At 39.8% G+C, this 23,163-nt stretch overlaps 1 protein-coding gene across 7 annotated transcripts in view; it reads left to right on the top strand.

Annotated features, from left to right (window-relative positions):
* Positions 1–23,163, top strand: part of atrx (ATRX chromatin remodeler) — a 42,284-nt gene that overhangs the window by 2,698 nt on the left and 16,423 nt on the right. For 4 of the 7 annotated variants that reach the window (XM_072664300.1, XM_072664301.1, XM_072664298.1 and 1 more), the window contains exons 2-24: positions 729–762; positions 1,232–1,332; positions 1,466–1,515; positions 4,213–4,259; positions 4,782–4,906; positions 5,007–5,123; positions 5,763–5,872; positions 5,964–6,031; positions 6,611–8,610; positions 9,111–9,177; positions 10,807–10,958; positions 11,583–11,747; positions 11,982–12,105; positions 12,212–12,308; positions 12,401–12,601; positions 12,718–12,859; positions 13,503–13,612; positions 15,024–15,170; positions 15,421–15,598; positions 15,754–15,891; positions 17,051–17,226; positions 18,815–18,932; positions 21,971–22,098. In XM_072664300.1, coding sequence (XP_072520401.1) covers positions 1,471–1,515; positions 4,213–4,259; positions 4,782–4,906; positions 5,007–5,123; positions 5,763–5,872; positions 5,964–6,031; positions 6,611–8,610; positions 9,111–9,177; positions 10,807–10,958; positions 11,583–11,747; positions 11,982–12,105; positions 12,212–12,308; positions 12,401–12,601; positions 12,718–12,859; positions 13,503–13,612; positions 15,024–15,170; positions 15,421–15,598; positions 15,754–15,891; positions 17,051–17,226; positions 18,815–18,932; positions 21,971–22,098 — 4,455 coding nt within the window. In that variant the 5' untranslated portion in view covers positions 729–762; positions 1,232–1,332; positions 1,466–1,470. The remainder of the gene's footprint in view (positions 1–728; positions 763–1,231; positions 1,333–1,465; positions 1,516–4,212; positions 4,260–4,781; positions 4,907–5,006; positions 5,124–5,762; positions 5,873–5,963; positions 6,032–6,610; positions 8,611–9,110; positions 9,178–10,806; positions 10,959–11,582; positions 11,748–11,981; positions 12,106–12,211; positions 12,309–12,400; positions 12,602–12,717; positions 12,860–13,502; positions 13,613–15,023; positions 15,171–15,420; positions 15,599–15,753; positions 15,892–17,050; positions 17,227–18,814; positions 18,933–21,970; positions 22,099–23,163) is intronic. The other 3 variants (XM_072664297.1, XM_072664299.1, XM_072664303.1) reach the window with 1 other exon arrangement.

Below are 23,163 nucleotides of genomic sequence, written 5' to 3'. Positions count from 1 at the left end.
AAAAACTATCCCATTTAACACAGGGGTGAAAGGGGTGTGCAGACTTTCCAGCTTGGCTGTTTATTCTAAAGCAATCAAATTACTCAGTTTTGTATAAGTTTAACTAGTACATAATACCTAAACTATTTAATTAGTTAGTCTGCAGTAATGGCATATACAGTTAAAAGTTTTGTTTTATGAACGGCTCTACAAAACACACTTCACTTAGGTTCTGATGATTTCCACAATATGCTAGAAAAGTACATCACGATTGTGTATCACATTTTAATGCAATATGATCAATTATTGCCATGTTTGTTATTAGCATCATTGGATGCTGTCAGTTCTGTTACTTTAAGAGCACTGACCAGCTGCATGATTCATTACAAAAAGAGGGCATCATTAGTACTCTGATTTGATTTAGACAAGTCTTCCTAGTTTGTCATAGTTTTTGGGAGTGTTGTATATGAAAAATGGCTGTTTTTTTCAGCATTGATGCGTTAGATATTATGAATATGTTTTGTGAAAATATAGGCGTGGGCTGTATTGGGGAACAAGATCATATATTTATGACATTGTAATGATGCACATCATTTGTTGCAGTGTCTGCAATATCTGATATCAGCAATATGCTCAGAAAAGCTTGTTTAGGATCACGGTATGCTATAATGTGATCAAATTGCCTCTATGAAAGTATTAAAGTATTGTGATATTTTGCTTTTGCTTTATTGCCCCTCTCTTACTCCTAGGTGGTCAATTTAAACAAGCCAACGTCAAATGCTGGTCAGTGTTTACATTTGCCTGGTAGATTTGCTTTACTCACCAGACACTAAGGGTGGAAATAATGCTGATATATTGAAGCATTGGTATATTATGTTTATCGATACTGTGTTGATCCTCAAAAGTAGATTTTTAAAGCCTATAAAAGATTATAGCCTTTTAAAAGACTTTTGAAGTCTGTGAGATAGCAGTATTGTACTCTGTCTTCAGATCCAGTTATTTTTTTTAATTTAGATTTTATGCATATAATCATAATTTTCCTGTATTATGACAGATTCCCCAAAAAATAGCTAAACAAATGGCAAAATATCATCTTGCTTACAGTATTGCAGTATGTTAAATCGCAACCCCTGTATTGTGATGTGTATCGTATTGCCAGGTTCTTGCCAATGTACAACTTTTAATTTTACATAGTTTCTTTTGTGTTAAAAAATCTTTTAACCCTTAAAAATGTTTAACCCTTGCATTGTAGATCCAGCAAGCTGAATTCACTGGTGACAAAACTTCATGAGTTCCTGGATCATTCTCCACAGGAGGAAAGTGCTACATCCCAAGTTGATGAAATCTCCGGTGGTAAGTTATCTAATTTCAGCTGTTGAAAATAAACAGAACTTCACATAGATCAAATTTTGGCGTCAGCTTAGATTTTGTGAAAATTTCTTGAATCTAAATTTTATGTTTATTTTTATTTTCTCTCTACTTTCAGGTAAAATGGCCTCAAATGACTCATCCTCCAATGACCAAATAATGGACAAGGTACCTATTTAGTTCACTGCTACATTCCCTTGGCCTGTTGGAATGTGGCCTTGATATAATGGGTATCTAAAAGGGTCTCAGTTGAAAAAGTCACAGTAATGATCACTTCCTCATGAGCTTTTTGTACATTGCATACTGTAAACAAAAAAGACTGTGCAGACACACATGCGTCTCATTTTATTTTGTTAAATAAAGAAGGTTAAGAAATTGCAATTGTGTGAATGGAAGTTTCCCACTTTAATTTAAAAAGCAGCATATGTAACCTACAGTGAAGTCTCCACGTTTTATTAGGTCACAGACTTGTACAATAGAGAGTTCATTTTTTGTCTGGGATATCTTTGCACACTGCCAATAATTATGATGCGAAAACAGATTAAAAAAATGTTTATTTTACTGACCTGGGTTATTTAGGGGTTGCATATCTGTACACACCCTTAGACTAATACTTGGTTGATGCCCTGGCAGCTTGGTGTCTTGGAAAAGAAGTTGAGAGCTTGGCACACTTGTTTCTGGACTTTTTTTTCACCCATTCCTCTTGGAATATCCTTGCAAGCTCCATCAGGTTGGATGGGAGTGTCGGTTCACAGCTATTTTCAGCTCCTTCCACAGATGTTCAATTGGATTCAGGTCTGTGCTCTGGCTGGGCCACCCAAGGACATTCACAGACTTTCTCTGAAGACACTCCTTTGTTCTCTTGGCTATGTTCTTCGGGTCGTTGTCATATTGGAAGGTAAACCTTTGCCCCAGTCTGAGGTCCAGAGCGCTTGGAAGCAGATTTTCTTCAAGGATCTCTGTGTACTTGGCTGCATTTGTCTTTCCCTTTATCAGGGGTAGTCGCCTGGGTCTTGCTGCTGAAAAACATCTCATTATCATAATGCTGCCTCCTCCGTGCTTCACTGTAGGAATGGCATTAGCCAGGTGATGAGTGTCGCCTGGCTTCCTCCAGACGTGACCCTTTGTATCTGTGCCTTTTTACTAAGAAGTGGCTTCCGTCTGGCCACTCAATCATAAAGGAGAGATTTGTGGAGTGATGCCAGGATGGTTGATCTTCTGAAATGTTTTCCTATCTCAGCAAGGATATGGTGGAGCTCTGTCTAAATGAACCTTGGGTTCATGCTTCCTGGCCAAGGCCCATCTTTCCAGATTGCTCAGTTTGCCCGGGAAGCTAGTTCTAGGAAGATTCTTGGTGGTACCAAACTTCTTCCCTTTACAAATGACGGTGACCACTGTGCTCTTTTGAGACTTTTAAAGGAGCAGTATTTTTTCTGTAGCCATCTCCAGATCTATGCCTTGAGGGCTCTATGGCTTGGCATGCACGGTCAACTGTGGGACCTTATATGGGCAGGTGTTGGCAATCCTCAATCATGTTCAATTGATTAAGGTTTACCACAGGTGGGAAATTAAGTTGTAGAAACATCTTAAGTGGTATCAGTGGAAACAAAATGAACATCAGTTCACTTTTGGGTGTGCAGACTTTTGTACATATCATTGTTTTTTATTTATTATATTAATATTATTTATTTCACTTATTTCGTGTAGGCAATGTGAAAAAATGAACTCAGTCTATTTTAGAAATACGTGTGTAACGTAATAAAATGCGGAGAAGGTGAAAGGGGTGCAGACTTTCTGGCTTTATATTACAAAGTATTGAAATTACTCAGTTTTGTTCAGGTTTAACTAAAATAATAATTGAAAATATTTCATTAGAAGTTGCATGGTCTGCAGTGGTGGCATAGTGTTGAGTGCAAAAGTTTGGGCACTCTGTTTTGTTTTATGAACATGTCTAGAGAACACATCTGCACATAATAATGTACAGTTAAGCATGGAGAAGATAAAAGGGCAAATTGGCATGCACAAATGTTTTGGCACAGTTTATGTATATAACAAATATCTAAACATTAGTGGGTTTGCTGCAATTAATCAGTATTTTCAATGATATTCTTGGCAAATAAAGTTGTTCTCATTTAATTGGCTTGGTGAGATTTGCACCTCCCGTTTACAACATGCCACCAAAGGAGGGAAAATGCAGCTCTGCACGACACAAGATTAAAAAAAAAAAAAAAAAAAAAAAAAAAAAAAAAAAAAAAAAAAAAAATCTAACATTGTTTCACTGTAAGATCACTTATTGCTGTTAGGTTTGAACCCCCCCCAGTTAATTGATTATTAAAAACCTCAATAGGGTTTTGGTTATAGAAATGGATATTAATTGCTGCAGTGATAGCATTTTATCCCCATCCAATACAATTCTGCAAATGAAATATGCTCTAAAATGAAGTGTGCATTATAGTTGGTTTTTTTTTGTGTGTAATTTGATCACTTGGTTTCATGTAAAATCTAATGCAGTTTGAATAGGGGTGCCCAAATTTGTGCTCTACTTCAGCAGCCAACCATTGACTAGATCAGTCTACATACACGTAACTGTGACTGGTACAACTTATTTTAACAAACTTTGTTTGTTTATTTATTTATTTAGTTGCTTATTTATTTGTTTTTTTATTCCACAATCTGTACATGGTCATACTTTAGCACTTAATATTGATTTACAGTAATAGTAATGCACTAATTTTGGTAATCCAGATGTGTCCTTATCTAGGCTACAACTAGTAAAATGAAGTTTATTCTTCACTCAGTACACTGATTACATATGTAGAGAAACAGTCTAAAAAGACATGTGCTTATTTGTTTTTCTTTTTACAGCCTGGCTGTTCCACTGAAGGTATGAAGGCCACTCCACGCTCAAAGAGGTGGGTTTTGTTTAAACCACTATGAACGTGTGAACTCTCATTTCACTTATACTGAGGATCAATTGGAATAACTAAAGTTTTTTCAATGCTTTGAATCTCACTGAACAACGAAGCTGCAATGTGCATGGACGTATCCAAGATCAACCTCAGACGTGATAAATATTTAATGGTTTAATTTATTTGATCGCATCCACAAGCAAGAAAATAGAAAGTGATTATTGTAAAATATAGAAATGAAAATTTTCTGAAAAAAATAGAGAAATATAGAGTAAATAAAACAAAAGTTGGAAGGCAACTTAAATTGCCTCTTTGGATCCCTGGTCCGTTTGACAAGTGATAAATATTTGTTTTGTGTTAGGATCCACCATTTAGTCCTGGAAAATGGAATTAATACAAAAGAAAATAGCTATTTTGGGCCACTTGCCTGTTTAATTTTGCATAGCCAGTCTGGTGCTCTGGATGAAATTTGGGATCACGTTAGCTAAATGCCATGCTTTTCTCTCTTTCTCTGTTGATTTTTAGGAAACCTGCTGTTGTGACCAAACATGTGGAGGTTAATGAGTCCGAATCTCAAAGTGAGGGTGAGCAAGCTTGCGCTGTAGATGATACTAATGATGGCACCTTTGACATGGATGGATTACCTGAAGGCAAGCAATGTTACTGTTGGTCTTTTTTTGAAACTGCGGTGGATCTGGACTGATGTTGGTCTTTACCAGTGATGGTGCATGTTTTTCTTTGTTTTTGCAGACACTGTGGTCGTGGAGCCAGAACCCGTCAGTAATGAAGGAAAAGACGATTTCAAAGGTCCAGAGTTTCGTAACAGGGGGAGTAAAGCTAAAGATGAGGTTCCACGGAGACATCCTGGTAAATGTTCTGCATTCAGAAAGAAAACTAGATTGTGTGTAGGTTTTTTAATACATACCTGCAAATTAGAGCTGGGTATTGACAATAACTAATTGCGTATTTTACAAATTACATCACAGAAATATATATTGTATTTTTGATATTGATGGATTGTATTTGCATCCAAGTGGACTACCAAAACAGCTGCTAAACAAAATGAACTAGCAGCTAATAGCCTACAGAAAATCTTCAGCATGCCCCTTTTAATTTCATTTGCATGTAAAAACTAAGAGAAATTAATGAAAATATTATCGATTTAAATACGTTTTAACATGGTTAATTATACAATATGAAATACGCCTGCGTTTTGCGTCCATTTGTCTCTACATATTTCCAGTACTGAGAATTGATTGTAGTTACTTCAATGGCAGTCTTGAATGCAGTATTGAAGAAGTTGCACCTTGCCATCTAGAGTGCCTAGAGAGTTAAAAATTGCACAAAGTTTTAGTCTAATACCGGATTAAGAAACAGTGCAGCATCGGAAATGCATGCATTATTGGTATCTTATTGTTTTTCTTGCTCATCCATGTGCAAGAAACACTGTGGTTAGATAAAAAAAAGCAAAAAAAAAACTAAGACCGATTTTTGTCTTTTGTCCAGATGAACACCTTCAAGAAATTGTTAATTGCACTGCATGTGGAAAGCAAGTCAATCATTTTCACAAAGATTCTGTCCATCAGCATCCCGCTCTTAAAGTTCTTATCTGCAAGGTAAGTATAGCAGTGGGCTTATTCCTGGCAGAAATGACCTTGGTTTGTGGTGGGAATGAACTGTGACTTTCTTTTCTTTTTTTGGTCCCAGTCATGTTTCAGATATTACATGAGTGATGATATCAGTAAGGACGACGATGGAATGGATGAACAGTGCAGGTTGGTATTGTGCTTTTGTAGGTTATGTAAAATAGCACTGCTATTTAAGCATAAAAAAGTAAAAAGTGGTTAATATACCCAAACATTACTCTAGGAATTGTGTTTAAAAACTTGGGAAACAATGACGGCACATCAAACTGTGAATTAGAAAACGGGGGGGATTGTTCTTAAGAACAATGTCGAGCGCAGTCCTTCCAGCCCCTGTGACTTTGAGTTGAGTGTTGCCATCAAATCACAGCTTGCAGATTAGAGAAGTATGTATTAAAAAAAAAAAGTTAATTGGCAGAAGGAATGTAATTTCCAGCTTGTGCTGTATCCAGGAGGTCTTAGAAAAGGTCCTTAAATAAACTTTCAGATTCCAGTGTTGGTCAAAAGTATATAGCGATTGATGCTGCCCTCTTGTGGATATAGCACACTGAAAAGTTTGAATTCTGTCTTTGAGAGTCAGTTTGATCTAGTAAACAGCAAAGAGAAACTGAGTAACTGGGTATGATTCCTGATATATGATTCCTAGGTAACTTCTGTACAACACTAATGGAAGTTTCATCTAATACATACTACTATGGATTTGTCCTTCAGGTGGTGTGCAGAGGGAGGAAATCTCATTTGTTGTGACTACTGCAACAATGCCTTTTGCAAAAAATGCATTCAGCGTAACCTTGGGAGGAAGGAGCTCTCTGGAATCATGAATGAAGATAACAAGTGGTATTGCTACGTGTGCAATCCAGAGCCTCTTCGTGACATTGTTGCGGCATGTGAGAAGGTTTTGCAGAATCTAGAATGTAGGAAAAAGCCTAAGGGAGAGAATGACAAACCAAGGCGAGAGAGTTCAAAGCACAAGCATGGGAAAAGTAAAAATGCAGCTCTCAACGGAAAGGAAGCCAATTCCGACGGAGCAGGGACTCTTACTTTTTCCTACAAAATGTTGGCAGTTCCAAAGGAGCTAGTCAAAAAGACAAAGAAACTGATTGAGACAACAAATGGCTTGAACAGCACATTTGTGCAGTTTGTTCAACAGGCACCAGGCCAACCTGAAGACAATATTGTCAGGTACAGGCATTTGAAAGCATTCAAATCTGTTTTGTCTGACCTAAAAAAGGTCCATTCAGCTTTGGAAGAGTCGCTGGAGGTCGAATTCCGAAACCTACAGGTCCAGAATGGAGAAGAGCATGGGTCGGCAGACAGTCAAAATGTAGATAATGCAGTCCCCAACGCGCAGCATGTTGAGCAATGTAGTGAAAGGGAAGAGGGTCTAGATAGCACTACGGATCACGTTCCAGTGGTTCCAGAGGAACATGTGGACGATGAAGACATGGTTTCAGCTGACATAGAAATGAGCGAAAGCCCTGCTCCTGTAGCAGAGAACACAGAGGATGAGGTAAAAGAAAGTGAAGCCAAAGCAAAAGTTGTCAAATGCGAGGTTGAACCTGACTGTGAAGATGGCTCCCCAGCAGCTGGTGAAACCTCACTTGACAAAGACATTGTGTCTGTACCCCCTTCTGTCCCTGAAGAACTCTTTGAAATGGTTGAGAGTCTTGCAGATTGTGTGAAACACGAGGATGAGAGCAATGCTGTTGATGCTGATGACAGTAAGGCAGATGATGCCTCAATGTCCAATGAAGACTCAGAGGAGTCTAGTAAGAGTTCTAGCCGTTTGGGTAAAAAGCTTGTTGTGAAGCTAACCCCTGTTCCTCTTAAAATTACAATTAAAAGAGATGAAGGCAAAAGCACATCAAAGTCTAAGGAGAGAGATGGTGCCGTGTCTCCAGAAGAGGGCCCAGAGAGCAGGCGATCCCCCAGGATGAAGACCACTCCACTGCGCAAGTCATCTGAGGGAAGGAGCAAGAGTAAGTCTGATGCTTCAAGGGCGAATGATGACGACGGCGGTGGTGGTGGTGAAAATGATGATGCTGATAATGAGGATAACAGTCCAGAGCTTCCAGCTTCTAGTCTTGTTGACTCAGACTCTGATGAAGTTCCTGAGGTTCTTCGCCAGACAGAAGGCATGGGGGCCAGCTCAGACGAACAGGAAGCAGAGCACAATGGCAAGATCTCAGGTGATGGTGATGAAAACAAAAAGTCACCTTCCCGAACGGCTGCAAAGACCACTGCGAAACGCAAGCTTATCAGAAGCTCATCAGATTCAGATCAAGCTGGCAACTCCTCCAAAGCCAAGAAAAAAGCCACCAAAAAAAAGAAGGGCAAAGAATCAGACTCCTCAAATCATGACTCCGACCTTGAGAAGGAGATCAAGCGTCTGAGCAAGCTCGGTACTAATAGGAGGTCGGCCAGAGGAAGCAAGAAGCAGGAGGATGAGGGCAAGAAGCAGGAGGATGAGGGCAAGAAGCAGGAGGATGAGGGCAAAAAGGAGGGTAAGAAAGGTCCCAAGAGGTCATTTGAGCGGAAACGGAGGTCTCAGAGAACTAAAGGGAATGCAGCGAAAGAATCGTCCTCTGACGACGACGAAGAGCAGGAAGAGCAGGCTGCAGACTCTGGAGAAGAAAGTGGCGATCAGCAGAAGATGAAGCCTATTCTCGAGTCTGTTGTGGCGGGCATTGATTCTTTCCGTCAATCTTCAGGTCAGTCAAATTCTTGAACTTGTACTTTACTTAGGTTCACTAGAGTAACTATCATACTGCTGTAATCTACTTTTAGTTAGATACTATACTGCCCATTGACAAGGGTCAGAAAGAGACTTTTAGGGGTGGTTTGAGTGTTAGCCTGGTTGTTCCTCCTCAGTTTGCCTGCTTTAACTCTTAGAAGAACGGTTCTAGACTAATAACCTAAACTAAAACCTAATTAACTGACTTGATTAGGTTTTATTCTAAAGTCTCCAGGAAGGTAGATGCAAGGATGTTGTCCACTGCTTTAAATGGATTATGGGCCATCCTTACCTAATTTGTGGGTTATCAGTCATGGATGAATGTCTACTATTTTCTGAGAACATCAATTTTGGCATTATTGTAGTTTGCAGCGTAATTTAGAAGTATTTCCTGTGTTTGGGCATCTAATGTGAGACATTTTCAGTTGTTTGATGTACCCAGCTTATGAAAATTACATATTTTTTTTGCTTACTCAGGAGATGAAGCTGAGACCAAAGAGGAGCCCAGCCATGTGATTGATGATGACGATGACCCTGAGAATAGGTATGCTGTTCACAGTAGCTGCACTTTCTTTGTATGTTTAGATATTTTAATTGGTAAAATAATGGATTTTTTTTTTCAAACTAAAAAAGTGGATTAATATTCTTTCTTACTAAAAGAGAGAACAGCCTGTTTTAAGTTTCTAAAAAAATTTGACAGTCAGTGGGCAGATGCGGCAGACTGGTCAGGTCATCCATAAAATGTGGATTTAAAGACGATAGTAGATTATAACAGTTCCAGAATGAATATATTTTGGTACTGTACTGGTCGCTCACAGTTGTGATTCAATACACTTTTGATACAAATATGAGACGTAGTAGTAAAGGGCTTGATGTTGGTGCCTTCATTTTCAGTTTAGAGCATGTAACATTTTAAAAGTACAAAATCTAAAAACAGTATCTGTGTTTTGTAGTGCTCTGATCCAGCACACTATCTACAAGCTCATATTGACTCCAAGCTAACACACTAGCCACAAGCTAACATATTAGTCACGAGACAGTGTTGTAGTATGATTCAGTGCAATCCTGAATGTTGTGTACATCCCTTTAAATTAGCTTCATATTCTATAGATGCTATAGTATATACAGCATATGCTAAAGTTATTCGAAAGGAGTAGCTATAGAAGAACCTTTAGATGGGTCTTAGAAGGAGTGTTGATTTTGTTTCTTTGGGAACTCTTATTAATAGGGTTTAGGCCACAGATGGCCAGACGTCATTGTGCAAGCCAGTGCGAGTGAGTCATCAGTAATATATTAACATTCACCAAAGGAAAAACAAGGATAAAAGCAGTTGTAACCATCAGACAGAAGCTCATGACTCTGAACCTGAGCCATATTCCGTCCACTAGCCGAGGAGCTAAAGGCTTGGCTGGTTTTATTCAAACCGTATGCTGCTGAAAGATGTGAGCTATGGAAAAAGGCACATTGGCATCCTTGACTTAAGTAGAGGGCACTGGAAGTTCTTTTGGTTCCACAGTTCAAAGCATGCACAGTCGTCCTGTGTTTGCGCTGTTCCCTTTCAGTGGGATGCTGTTTAGGTTACATGGGATGCTAATGACATTCCAATGGCTGATGAAGCAGCTGATGATTGAGAGCATTTTACTATCTTTTGTCAGGCAAAAAGTCGACCGGACTTAACAGTCTAGGCCTAGAAGAGAACGTTGGCTTGTGCCTGGGATGTGTGTCAGACAGTAGACAAATTTGGCCATAGGTCAGGAAGGTGGAAGCCATTTATTCTCACACTACACCAACCTCAGAGATGAGCAATGTCCTTTATGGGTCTAGTGGAATGGTAGTGTCTGATATTCATTCCAGATGTCTGAAACCCTACTGTCGTTCTGATGAGTCTCAGAAATGAGGCTGAGAGTAACACACTGATATGAGGATTGTAATTGTACCTGTATGTTTTCAAGTAGCTTATCATTGTGATTTTGTGAGCATGTTGCATAATGCTTGGATCATAATACAGTGTCTCTTCAGCTGCAGGTTAACTGTGGCGAATCACTAGTGTGGCAAACAAAAAACTACATAATCTGCAAAAGTAGAGAAAAGCATCAGGCATCATAACAAATATATATATTTTATTATATATAAAAGAAAATCATCTATTTTCTTTTCTCACCACCCCCTAAAGAATTGCTAAGAAGATGCTACTAGCTCAAATCAAAGCCAACTACTCATCTGGGGACCCCACCTCCTCAGAAGATGAAGATGATAAAAAGGAGGGTGAAAAGTCTTCAGCGAAAGTCAAGGGTGAAGCTGAGGATGACGACGATGAAGAGAAAGGTCAGGAAAGCATCCTTTCTAAAGGACTATATCGCGTTTTCATTTCATTTCATTGATCTATAAAAACGGTATGACTATCTGTATTGCTTGCTTGTTTTTGTTCCATGTCCCTGTCTACTGTCATATCACCATGACTGATGATCACGTCTAACTTGAGCTGTCAGAAGTTGTTCAGCCTCACAGTTCATAGTATACATTAAATGTCCAATGTTTGTAGACAATTGGCCTTTCTTGCTCCTGGGCTTCCCCTACAGTCTGGAAGTAGAATTCACATTTTGGGCCGCCACTAAAGGACACAACTGGCACATGCTGAATCGTCATTGAAAGTGATTGGATCATGTACACTATACTGTGGAAAAAATAGCATTTATGACTTTTGTTGCACAGTATAATAATCTGTGGCTTCTCTAGAAAGTCCCTGTGCTCTTTGTCTGTGCCAGAAACGGATGTACCACAGCTAATGTAGCTGATTTTACTAATTGGATGGGATATTTGGTGACTTTTGGACACTGTATATTTGTTGCATGTATTATGCTTGGACTTGATCATGATCTTTTCGTTCTTAGTCTTCTCAAAGTGTGTTTGGGAATGACATGTTTGTTTCTCATGCTTTACTCCTTGCAGAGGATGAGGAGGAGACCTCAGACTCCGCTTCGGACGTGGATGTGAAGAAAGGCGGGCGGCGGCACCATTTGCTTCGCAAGAAGCTGACCCTCAGCGAGGGAGAGTCTGATGACGAGAAACCAGCCAAGAGTAAAAAAGAGGTGAAAAGGAAAGGAAGACAGAAAGGTCAGTGTTCACCAAGTACAACACTCAGAGTTGTCTGCACATACAGGGTTTCATAGTGAAAATTAGTGCTTAGTACTTAGTGAAAATACTAAGTGAATGTCTGTGCTATACTGTTTAACAAAAGGTTGTGCTTTTGAATTTGTTACAGTTACTGTAAAGTTGAGTTAATACAACTGAGGCTGATTGCCATGGCTAGTTTGTGAGTCAGTTTTGCTTGTGGTTGTCTTTCTGCAGTGGGCAGCGATGACTCAGATTCAGATTTCAAGCGTTCAGATTCTAACTCCGATAGCGAGTCAGCGCTTAGTGCAGCAGTGAGCGAAGACGAAGATGACAGCAAGAGCAACAAGCGGAAAACTCGGTAAGGGTGGCTTTAGAACCGACCGAAATACTTGTTCTAAATGAGAATGTTTGTTTGATTTATTGGTTATAAAAGAATGATCAAGGCATTCTGGCCCTTATTGTAGGTCTGCCAAAAAAGCTGACAAGGAAAGAAGTTACAAGAAAGAAAAGAAGAAGAAGCGACGCCGCATTAAGGTTCAGGACTCTTCCTCCAGTGACAAGGTACTGTTGATGTGACTGTCAGCATGCACAGTTCGAAATGTGAATGGTCTGTGTGCTGAAAGGTTTTTAGAGCTGTATTCCTTTCTCTGCAGAGTGGAGCTGAAGGGGAGGACGGAGAAGACGAGGAGGATGAAGATGGGGATGACAAGGGAACTCCCAAGGGGCGCAAGAAGATCCGCAAGATCCTCAAGGACGACAAGCTTCGCTCTGAGACCCAGAATGCATTGAAAGAGGAAGAGGAGAGAAGGAAGCGCATTGCAGAGAGAGAACAGCTAAGAGAAAAACTGCGAGAGGTGCGTATGCTCACGCTCACTTTGTCAAGGCGGCTTCTGGAACTGTCCTGTTTTTGTGGTGTTTTTTTGTAGAAATGTTCTAGTGGTTACACACTGATTGGTCTTTACTGCTTTAGACAATCGTGGTGGAGGAAGCATCACAGGTCACTTGCCCAATCACTACTAAGTTGGTGCTTGACGAGGATGAGGAAACCAAGGAGCCGCTCGTCCAGGTCCACAGGAACCTGGTGACCAAACTGAAGCCCCACCAAGTGGATGGTAAGTTTCTTCTGTCTGGTTGGCTGTGAACATTGGACTATTATTGTTGTCAACTTTAGTGAGAGAACTGATAACTTGGCTGCACTATCAGACTGTTCAGATCGCTTTTAGGCTAGTATCAACAGTGCTGCAGTAAAGAGCAGGGCACTGCCAGTTTTCACTCCTTGTAATGAAGGGGATGTTTGTGCTCTGTCCAAGAGCGATACACAATCTAGTGATGACCCCATTTCCAGCTTCTAGTTCCAAACATTCCTGCTGTTATCTTAACAGCAATTTTAAGCAATACATTTTATTTATATGCGTGTGCAGTTTGCTGAACATCTTCAGGAGGTGTGGCATAGTGTATAGCGTAAATTGTTTACATTTCTAAGAGTACATTATTATTGTTTATCTAACATTGATGAATGCAGAAAACCCCTTTTAATGAGATGTTGGTTTTTATTGAGCAAAATCAGCTGTCAAACTACTATAACTATTATATGATTATAGGGATTGTTTTATTTATTGTTTGTTTTTAGTATGGTCCACTCAAAAGCCAGTGATGTAGTATTTTTTAGCATTTCTGGTTAACTAGGAACACCCCTAGTTAGGGATGGTCCTATGAAATTAGTTTGGTTCTCTAAATGTTTGTTTTGTTCTGCAGGTGTACAGTTCATGTGGGACTGCTGTTGTGAATCTGTGAAAAAGGTTCAGAAGTCCTCTGGCTCTGGCTGTATCCTTGCTCACTGCATGGGTCTGGGCAAAACCCTTCAGGTATAGCATAATCGTCCTCTACCCCCTTGGACCTAGTGTGCTTCACTCTTGTGCTGGAATATCTAAAAATCAATCATCAATTTTAAATCAGTGTTTGTACTATTGACACAGAAAGCGAAGCAAACTGGTGTTTTGGTTTATCCTGTCAATTTACTAATGGATTATATACTGAAATTATAGTGTAATTAATTATATGTGTTGGCTCAAATGGCAATGGAGTCCATAAGTAGTGTCTTTGTAATTCCTGTTCACTTTAAAAGATAAATTCCAGGGAAGTGTGTTCTTTATGTGCAGGTTTTTTATTTGAGCGGCCACAGAAGTTCATCAAAGAACCATTACTATGTCCGCAAAACTGCCACCTGACAACTAAACTACATACCAGATGGCAGTTTATGTAATGCACCAATAAATTAGACTGTGCAGTTTCGCAGATTTATTAGGAACTCTGTTAATGCTACGTAGGACCTTTCGTGGCATGGATTCCACCACACGTTGGAAACACTTCTTTAAAATTCTTTTCCATGTTGACATAATTGCCTCATACAATTCCTGCAGATTTCTCAAGAGCACTTTCATGCTGCACATCCCTGTTCTACCACCCCCCAAAAATGTACTTCTGGATTCAGATCCATTGACCGAGAAGGCCACTGAAGAACACTTGGTGTTTTATCATGCTGGAAATGGACACAACAATATTCAAATATGCTGTGGCATTCCAGCAGTGATTCATTGGTCTTAAAGGTCTCAAGTGTGCCAAAAAAAACCTTCCCCATACCATGGCACCACCTCGTGGTGGTGGACTGTTGGCAAGTTTGGTCCATGGATGCATGCTGTTGGTGTCAAATTCTGACCCAACCACCTGTGTGCTACAGCAGAAAATGAGAATTCTCTGACTAGGCTACATTTGTTCATTCTTCAGCTGTTGCGTTATGGTGAGCCTGTACCCACTGCAGCCTCAGCCTTCTGTTCTTGGCTGACAGGAGTGGAACCTATCTTCTATTGTAGCCTGTCTACCTCAAAGTTGAACATATTGTGCTTTCTAAGATGCTTTTCTCTTCACAGTTGAGAGTGGTTATCTAAGTTATGCTAGCTATTCTGTCAGTTTAAAGCAGTCTGGCCATCAACAAGGCGTTTCTTTCCGCGGAACTGCTGTTCCCTGTGTTTTTCTCTTTATTGCGCAAATTCTGTATTTTAGGGGCTTATGTACCCCTTTTTCTAAATGTATTTTAGTAAGGTTAAGGCTAACCAAGTAATGGCGAAGAACTCAATAATGAGACTGCAAAATTTAAGCACTTTGTTGGCACCATGAATAAAATGAATAAATAAAATGCTCATTAAATAACGGATCCTGATCCGTTATTGATTGGAATAATGCTGAACAATATGCTGCTATTCATCTCTTGTCCTGCAGGTGGTGACATTCCTACACACCCTGCTCCTATGTGAGAAACTCAACTTCTCCACAGCTCTGGTGGTGTGTCCCCTCAACACTGTCCTCAACTGGCTCAACGAGTTTGAGAAGTGGCAGGAGGGCTTGAAGGATGAAGAGAGTTTAGAGGTAGAGATTTGATATTGTACCCTACCTTCCGCTTGACCTTTCATTAAGCATTTAAGCATTCAGTTTGGCATGTGATAATTTCCTAACTAATGTAATTTTGTCTTGGCATTGTTTTGAGCCTAGTTGGGTTTTTCTTTAGAAAGTGGTGTAAGTGGTGAATCATGCAAGGATTGCAAGGAGGCGCATGTGCTCACAATGTGTGTGTGTGTGTGTGTGTGTGTGTGTGTGTGTGTGTGTGTGTGTGTGTCAGGTGACGGAATTGGCCACGGTGAAGAGACCTCAGGAGCGTGCCTTTGCACTGCAGCGATGGCAGGAGGACGGTGGCGTCATGATTATGGGCTATGAAATGTACCGAAACCTGACACAGGGCCGTAACATCAAGAGCAAAAAACTGAAAGAAACATTTCAAAAGACTCTTGTTGACCCAGGTAAAGCTGTCCTTCTCTTATTTCTAATTCTGTGCAGAAACATCATGGCAAAGACTATGCTGGTGTTCTGCATTGGGTTTTAGGGGGTTGGTAACATGATCCAGACACTGTCTCTGAATTTTTTTTACCCCCCCCTCCCTCCCCTCCCCCTCCAGGCCCAGACTTTGTTATTTGTGACGAGGGCCATGTGTTGAAGAACGAAGCCTCAGCTGTGTCCAAAGCCATGAACTCCATTAAGACTCGGCGAAGAGTGGTGCTGACAGGAACACCACTTCAGAACAACCTGATTGAGTGTGAGTGTGACTGTGCAGTGTTGTATTTATTAGAAACATCACTGTCTGTAAATGTTAGGTTGAAATGAAGATGAATAATTGTTTGCCTGAGCAATAGGGGCGCCTCACTGTGGGCTCTCAGGGGCTCTGCTTATGTAATTGTTAATTGCTATATGTATGTATGTTCTTACTGTGTTCACATGCACCTAAAACCTGTCCAGGATTATCATGCTGTATAGGCATATTGCCATCTAGTGGATGAAAGAGGAACTGCAGGGTCCTATGACCTCGCTTAGAGGTGCAGCAACTCCCAAAATATGGATCATATGATCTGACCAGCTCTCAGGATCGGCTAAATTATTGGCCGATCGCATAGTAGAAAAATCAGCTGATACTGATACATAGCTAATAAATACATTGCCACGACTTTTTGCAACAAATATTAAGGTGCAAAACTGTAGCAACTTCAGCATGGTTTAATTTAAATCAGTATTACAAATCCAGTTTCTTCTTTTTTTTTTCTGCTTATCAAAGTAAGTTGAATGTGATCGGTTTTATTTCTGGCATTCTCTACACAAATATAATAATTAAAAATAATTAGATAAGGTACATGCATCATCAACCCCAGTGTGAATGAGCACACACACGGACACTGACGCTAGCTGTAGCTTTGAGTGAAGTCAAACAATGACTGGAGCCAAAATTACTGTCATACACACTGCAGTTACATAGTGGTATTTCCAAAATACATAATAATAAATAATAAAATAATAATAGACTCTGCATTGGTTTAAAATTTTTACGTCAAGGTCCTTGACTATGTCGACTAATCATGGCAGCCCTATTTAACTGAATTTGCATTGTACTGTAATGTATATATTTTGACTTTCCTAAATCAACACATTTGAATGTGAACTTTTAGGTAGATGCATCATGGTATATCTTTAATTTTATATTAAAATATCTTACTTTTGTATTAAAATATCTTAAAAATATATATTATAATATATTATCTTTAAATTTTCTAGTGCTTCATAGATGGTTAGATAATTAGCTGATGAAGGGAGACCACTAAATCATCAGTGTTTTTGGAAGTGCATGGAGTGTGACTGTCACTTAAATGTTAGGCAGAATCTCTTGAAGTATTATTCTTAAGCATAGATCTTGTTTCCTCCTTCAGACCACTGCATGGTGAACTTCATCAAGGAAAACTTGCTGGGCTCTGTGAAGGAGTTCAGGAATCGTTTCATCAACCCCATCCAGAACGGTCAGTGCGCGGACTCCACAATGGTGGACGTACGCATCATGAAGAAACGTGCGCACATCCTCTATGAAATGTTGGCAGGATGCGTCCAAGTAAGTCTGCATCTTTCTTTCTGCTTGTAGTAGTTCTGAAACTTAACCAGACTGGTTTGTGCTTGAAATCCTTTAAATGCTTAATTTTTAGTGCTTGTATTTCCCAAGTTTGAAAAAATGTTTTATCTGTACTTCTATTACAAGGAGTAGTTATCTGACTGATTAGTTCGCTTATTAGATGTAGAAATAAAATAAGTCACAGAACCAAAAATTAAAACTGCTCCGCCAGGGCCTCGTTTGTGCCTCTGTGTTTGTAAGTGATGGGAATTCCGGCTCTTTTACTGAGCCAAGATAATTTGGCTCAGCCATGGGCTCAGGTAAACACTAAACAGATGCAGTGCATGTGGTCCTTGTGCATGCACTGTGATCAAGGACTTTCTGACCATGCCACGGAGATCACCCTAACATTCTGGCTTATATTAAATTACAAAAAAAGCAAGACTGAAAGAAATAACCGCACTCCGACGGGAACTGGCTCTCATCTTTCGTGTTAAAAGTGGTCTATAGGGCTACAGGTAGTCACTGTGCTGTTTGGTGACGTAGTGTGTACCACACTCAACAATAATACCTGTTGAGAGGTGCAGACGTCTCATTGACAGTTACATGTCATGAGTTTATTTTTTAAAATAATTCTGTTGAAGCATGGTTGAAAAGCAATGTCTGACTTTCATTGGTTAATTTTCATAGTATTTTATTTATTAGTACTTTTGTCAGATTCAAGTTATTTCTGTGACCATTGTGGGTTTTTCTTTCATTAACCGAGGGGTACCAACAATTTTGTCCATGTGTGTATCAGGGAGATGAACAGTATATAATACTATATAATGTCTCTGTGTGTCAAGTTACAAACAATTCTGGTTGTTTGTGGCACAATACCATCTCTTAATAAATCATTTGGTGAATGTATTTGTATAAATGTGTAATTTACTGCAGCTGTAAGCTGCTGGAAAAGCTTAAAATTGGTTTGCTTGAATTGCTTGAATTTGACCTTGGAAATAGTGAATGAACCCAGGCTTTCATGCAGATTGAATATGAGGTTGGGAAACATGGATATCTTTCTGTTCTGCTTCGAGAACTGGAGAAGTATTTTTTTTTTTTTTTTTTTTTTTGGTATGAATGGTTGAACTGACTTGGAATTGTAAGGCGAGTGAGTGCCTTAAAGTTCTGCACCACATATCAGTAATAAGGACCTTGCACATTCAGCAAAAATCAAAAAACAGCCCCACATGTCTCTTCGCCTTTGTTTTTTCCCTTTGTCCTAGCTTTCTCATGGCTTATTGCCTGACTTTTTTGGTTAGGAAAATATTGGTATGCCTCCGATCACTTGGCTCCAAAGATTTACTCCTTTTCCCTGTCAACAACACTGCAACCTGAACATTGCACTGTCAGTCGCTTCTGCTAATGCTTCCAGCCTGGAAAGTCACTTCTGTTGGTCAGAATCTGAAAATTGATGGCCCTACTGGCTGATCGTTCATAATGTAGGATATATATTCCCTGTTGCCTGTCCTCAATAATGCATTGATGAAATATCTTGAGATTGAGGCCAGGTTTGATTTTGATGTTCTCTCGTTTTTCTGTTCCCTTGCAGAGGAGAGACTACACCGCTCTGACCAAATTCCTGCCTCCTAAACATGAGTACGTGTTGGCAGTGAGGATGACGCCTGTGCAGTGCAAGCTGTACCGATACTATCTGGAGCACTTCACAGGTAAAGATCTTTTCTTTAAAACTGGATTGCAGCAACATTTATTTCCCCTTCTTGTTCCCTGAAGATCGCATCGCATTTCACGTTGTAAGCAACCATAGGCAGCTTAGGCTGTACAGCAGCTTTGACCAAGGGCTTTTCATGGGACACTGGTACTTAAAGCTTAAAGCCCAAATTAGGATTTTGCAGATGACAGACTGAAGTTTTCAGCCACTAAAGAGAACTAGGCTTTCCCCCTACTCCTTACCCATTTAGTTCTGTGTCCCCGGCACACTATTGAATTAAGTGGTTTAGTCATGTTATGGCTTAGACGGCGCTTGTTCTAAAGCAGATCTGCAGCTGGGAGAGTGAGTGGCAGCTGGCGTAGAGCCGCAGGCCTATCTGAACAAATTCCCACGTCCTTTTTTTTTTTTTTTTTTTTTTCTTTTTTTTTTCTAATGAAGAGCTTTGGGAGAATTTTCCAGCCGGAGGCTCATTAGGCCAGCTTTCCACTGAGCCTGCTATGCTACTGCGCTGCTGCTGTGACTCTGGGTAGTCTTCTGAGCACAGGTCTATGCTCATAAGACCACCTCTGTCCCCACGTGCACATGCGTGCGCACACACACTACCTGTGGTCAGACCTAATATATCTTACATATTTGATTACAGGAGAAAATACAGTAGCCTTGATGAGTGTTTTGTGAGCAGCGTTGATTATGCTAGAGTACTTTTGCTGAAGGCATCATTCATGTGACATAAGCTTACGTTGGATATGTTAGATTAGCCAACAAACTATGTGTTTTTACATCGGTCAATAAACTGCTTGATTAGACTCAAAGCCTCTTGTTGACCTGGCTACTCGTATACGCGCTATTAGCACTCAGGTAGCTGGACTTGAACTTGTTCATATTTTTAAGTCATTTTTCTATGCTGAGGAGTGTGTTAGTAATAGCTAGCTAGTTTGCTCATGCAATCTGTTGGTACAGTACAACTAAAGAGACTTTGCTTTGAGTTGGGTGTCCTGGGGTACCTAGCCTGTGTTGAAAAACTCTGATTGGCTCAATCAGTCTCTTCCAATGTAGTCGCATCAGACCCAACAGGGCAATCAAAAAATGCAAGAAAAATCTCTCAAATAAAATGGCCAACATTGTTAATTGACACTCAGTAGTACATTCATGCAGCAGGTTATAGCTGAAAGAAAACTGATTAAAATTTGTCCCTTTAAGAAACTTTTTTTTTTCTTTAATCCTGATTTTATCTCAGGATTAATTTAAATATTTTGAAAGTTCAGTTTGAGAGGACTGAGCTGCTTATAACTCAGTTTAAAGTAGGTATGAAGTAGGTAGTAGGTTATAACTCAGTATGAAGGTAGGCATGAAAGCCATGGGGGAGGATTTGTCTGCATGGTCCAGGAAGCGTGGTGGGGTGGGCATGTTATGGTGAGGTGAGGTCCCATTTCTACAAAATCCTTGACTCTGAACCTGATCTGTGTACTTAAAGGGCCATAAAACTGTCTGACGTGAACCCATGGTGCTTGAAGTATGAAGGTGGAAGTGGTTTACCATGTATGGAAGATGTTAGCTTTGTGATTGTATCTGAATGCCTGTATCTAGACCTTTTAGTCTTTGATTGAGAGCTAATTGCATGTGATTTATCAGCTGGTAAGGCTGGATGAATTGAAGAGTCTGCAGGGATATGTGTTTAGTATTCTGTGGTGTTCTTAAGGGCGCTTGTCAAGGTTTAAGATCCAGAGCGGTAGCCATGCCTAGAGAGGTGCTAAAACCTTTGAAGTGTTTTTTTTTTTTTTAGTCTTTACTCAGGCTCTGTTGAGTCTAGATTTCTAGAAATTGGTTAAAAAAAAGTAATAGCTGATTACAAACTGAAAATGTCAGCCTTTTGGCACAACTGAGGAATTTATTGAAAAAAATGTATTAATCTCTATCGTTGCTACTCCCAGCTCGGCACGTTGCTAACTACACTATGTAACTCTGTTGTGGGAAGGACAACTTTCACAACAACTGCTTAATGTTGCCTAACCAGCATTACTAATGCAAATGTCATAGTTATGTAGAAGAAGCAGAGTAATTTGACATGCATGTATGCTACCTCAGTCCACATGCTTCTTTCGCTTGCCAGTCCAGAAATGCATGTAAAAATGTGCCCTCTTTGAGGGGTTGCACAAAGCGCAAATTCCAGTTCCTGACTTTAGGGGGAGCCTAGAAGCAAAAAAGGCCTGTTCTCCCATTATGCTGTAAGCTCGGAGTTAACTTCTTAAACCCGATACTGTGTTTTTAAACTCCTATGGTGATTTGTTGGTGGGTTAACAAGTGAATTGCTAGTAGTTACCTAGAGCACTGTAGTCAGTTAAATTATTACTTGAATTTCATTGACCTTAAACTACCTAGATCTTGCATATAAACAGTCACAAATGAAGAATTATGCTTTAAAACAAATAAATGTAATAAAGCCCCCATTTCAAGCCACCCGTTGTACCGGACATCACAGACTCCCTCATTAGGCATGTAGTACTGTCAGTTGCATTGTTGTTGTTCCATAAATATCAGTATGATTTCAGTTTGTGCTTTTAATTTTAAAATCGTGGGTTTTATATCTCCTATATTTATATTTCCAAATTTTGTCAGATCTATGTTTTTCCATCCTTTGAACCCTGTAGCTGCTCTTTAAACTGTGTAAATAATTCTGGATGAATGGACCAATAGAAATGCTCTAAATTGAGAAAATCTTTTTACATTCTATTCAAAGTAAAGGTTTTTTCCTCCTTCTGTAAAGCTCCTGTTTCGGAGATGCTTTTCTTTGGACAGCAACAATATAAATTACACAGAAAATGGTTGCCCATTCCTAATATGGATGGACAGTCTCTCAGCCCATAACCGCTTGCTCTTCTTTTGAAGTCGACCTCGCATTTGATTGAAATTGTTCCATTCGCACTGAAGTTGCTCTCAAGGCTCTAGTTAGTTTGTTCAGGCCCGTACTGTGCTGTCATAACTGTGGCATGGTGTGGGAGAGGCTTTGCAGGCACTAAACTGGTTCTTTTTGAGCAGGTGTCGGTTCTGCCTTGGAGGGAAAAAGCCGCGCGGGGACGAAACTCTTCCAGGATTTCCAGATGCTCAGCAGAATCTGGACCCATCCTTGGTGTCTCCAGCTGGACTATATCAGTAAGGAAAACAAGGTAAAGGCATAAAGACGTGCAACTGGTGAGCTGCAGACCTCTTTCCCTTCAGCCACACTTAAAACAAACCCTGGGGAACGCCGGAGTTTCCCCATAGTCATCACTTTCAGTGCACAGCCAGTCATGCCACGCACACAAATTGGTAGCAAGAAAGTATGACTTACAGCTGCGTGATAAAGGCTAAAATGATTACTGTTATTTGACAGTTATTTGTGTGTCCAATTCAGGAGCAGAAGTGAAATTTAATTGATTTACTGATTGAATAATTTAATGCCAAGTAAAACTGAAAATCTGAATTCTGTCTATGAATTCTGTGTAATGAAATTTAGAAATCGCTTTAAGGCTGTTAAAATTTTGATACAAAATCATGAAAAATGAATGCTCAAATTGGTGGCTCAGAATCAACAACTCCTATGTGAGATATATATGTCCTGTCAGTTATCAGAACTAGGCATTGGAGTGATATGACCTCTTAAACCAATACCCGAGGCGTTAAAAGAAGACCTGAGGTAACGGAAAGAAAAGTGTGTGATTGACATTCCATCTCTCTGTTAGGATGAGATTCTCTCAGTCTTGCTTTATATAACAGTTGATTGTTCCTGTGTTTTCAGTAGCGGGTCACACCCTCTTAGACGCAATAACTGCAGGCTTCTGTAGTGGTTAATTATTATCTTGTAACACGAAACTGTGCGAAACTGCTAGAGCTCAGTGAGCTTTTAATACTTATTTCAAGCAGGTACATCACATTTCAGGTCTTTGCCACAACGTTTCAGTAGAGCTTAGGTTGGGACTGTGACTAGGCCATTCCAAAAGTTTACTTTTAAAGCCTAAGACTTGCTTGTTTGCTTTGGACTGTTGTCTTGCATGATTCGCCTGCAGCTCAGGGACAGTTCTGATATTTCCGAATTCTTCTATACAGAGCAGTTAGAGCATAGTTCCCATTTTTTTTTAAGGGGTTGTTCTGTCTGAGAATGTAATTTATCTTAGCCACACCATAAATGTGATATAGGGCATCGTTATTTTATTTATGTATTTTAATGCATTTTTTGGTTAGTTCCATCATTG

Source organism: Salminus brasiliensis, chromosome 19 (genome assembly GCF_030463535.1).
Source record: "Salminus brasiliensis chromosome 19, fSalBra1.hap2, whole genome shotgun sequence".
Lineage (NCBI taxonomy): Eukaryota > Metazoa > Chordata > Actinopteri > Characiformes > Bryconidae > Salminus > Salminus brasiliensis.
This window is presented reverse-complemented; position numbering and strand designations above follow the sequence as displayed.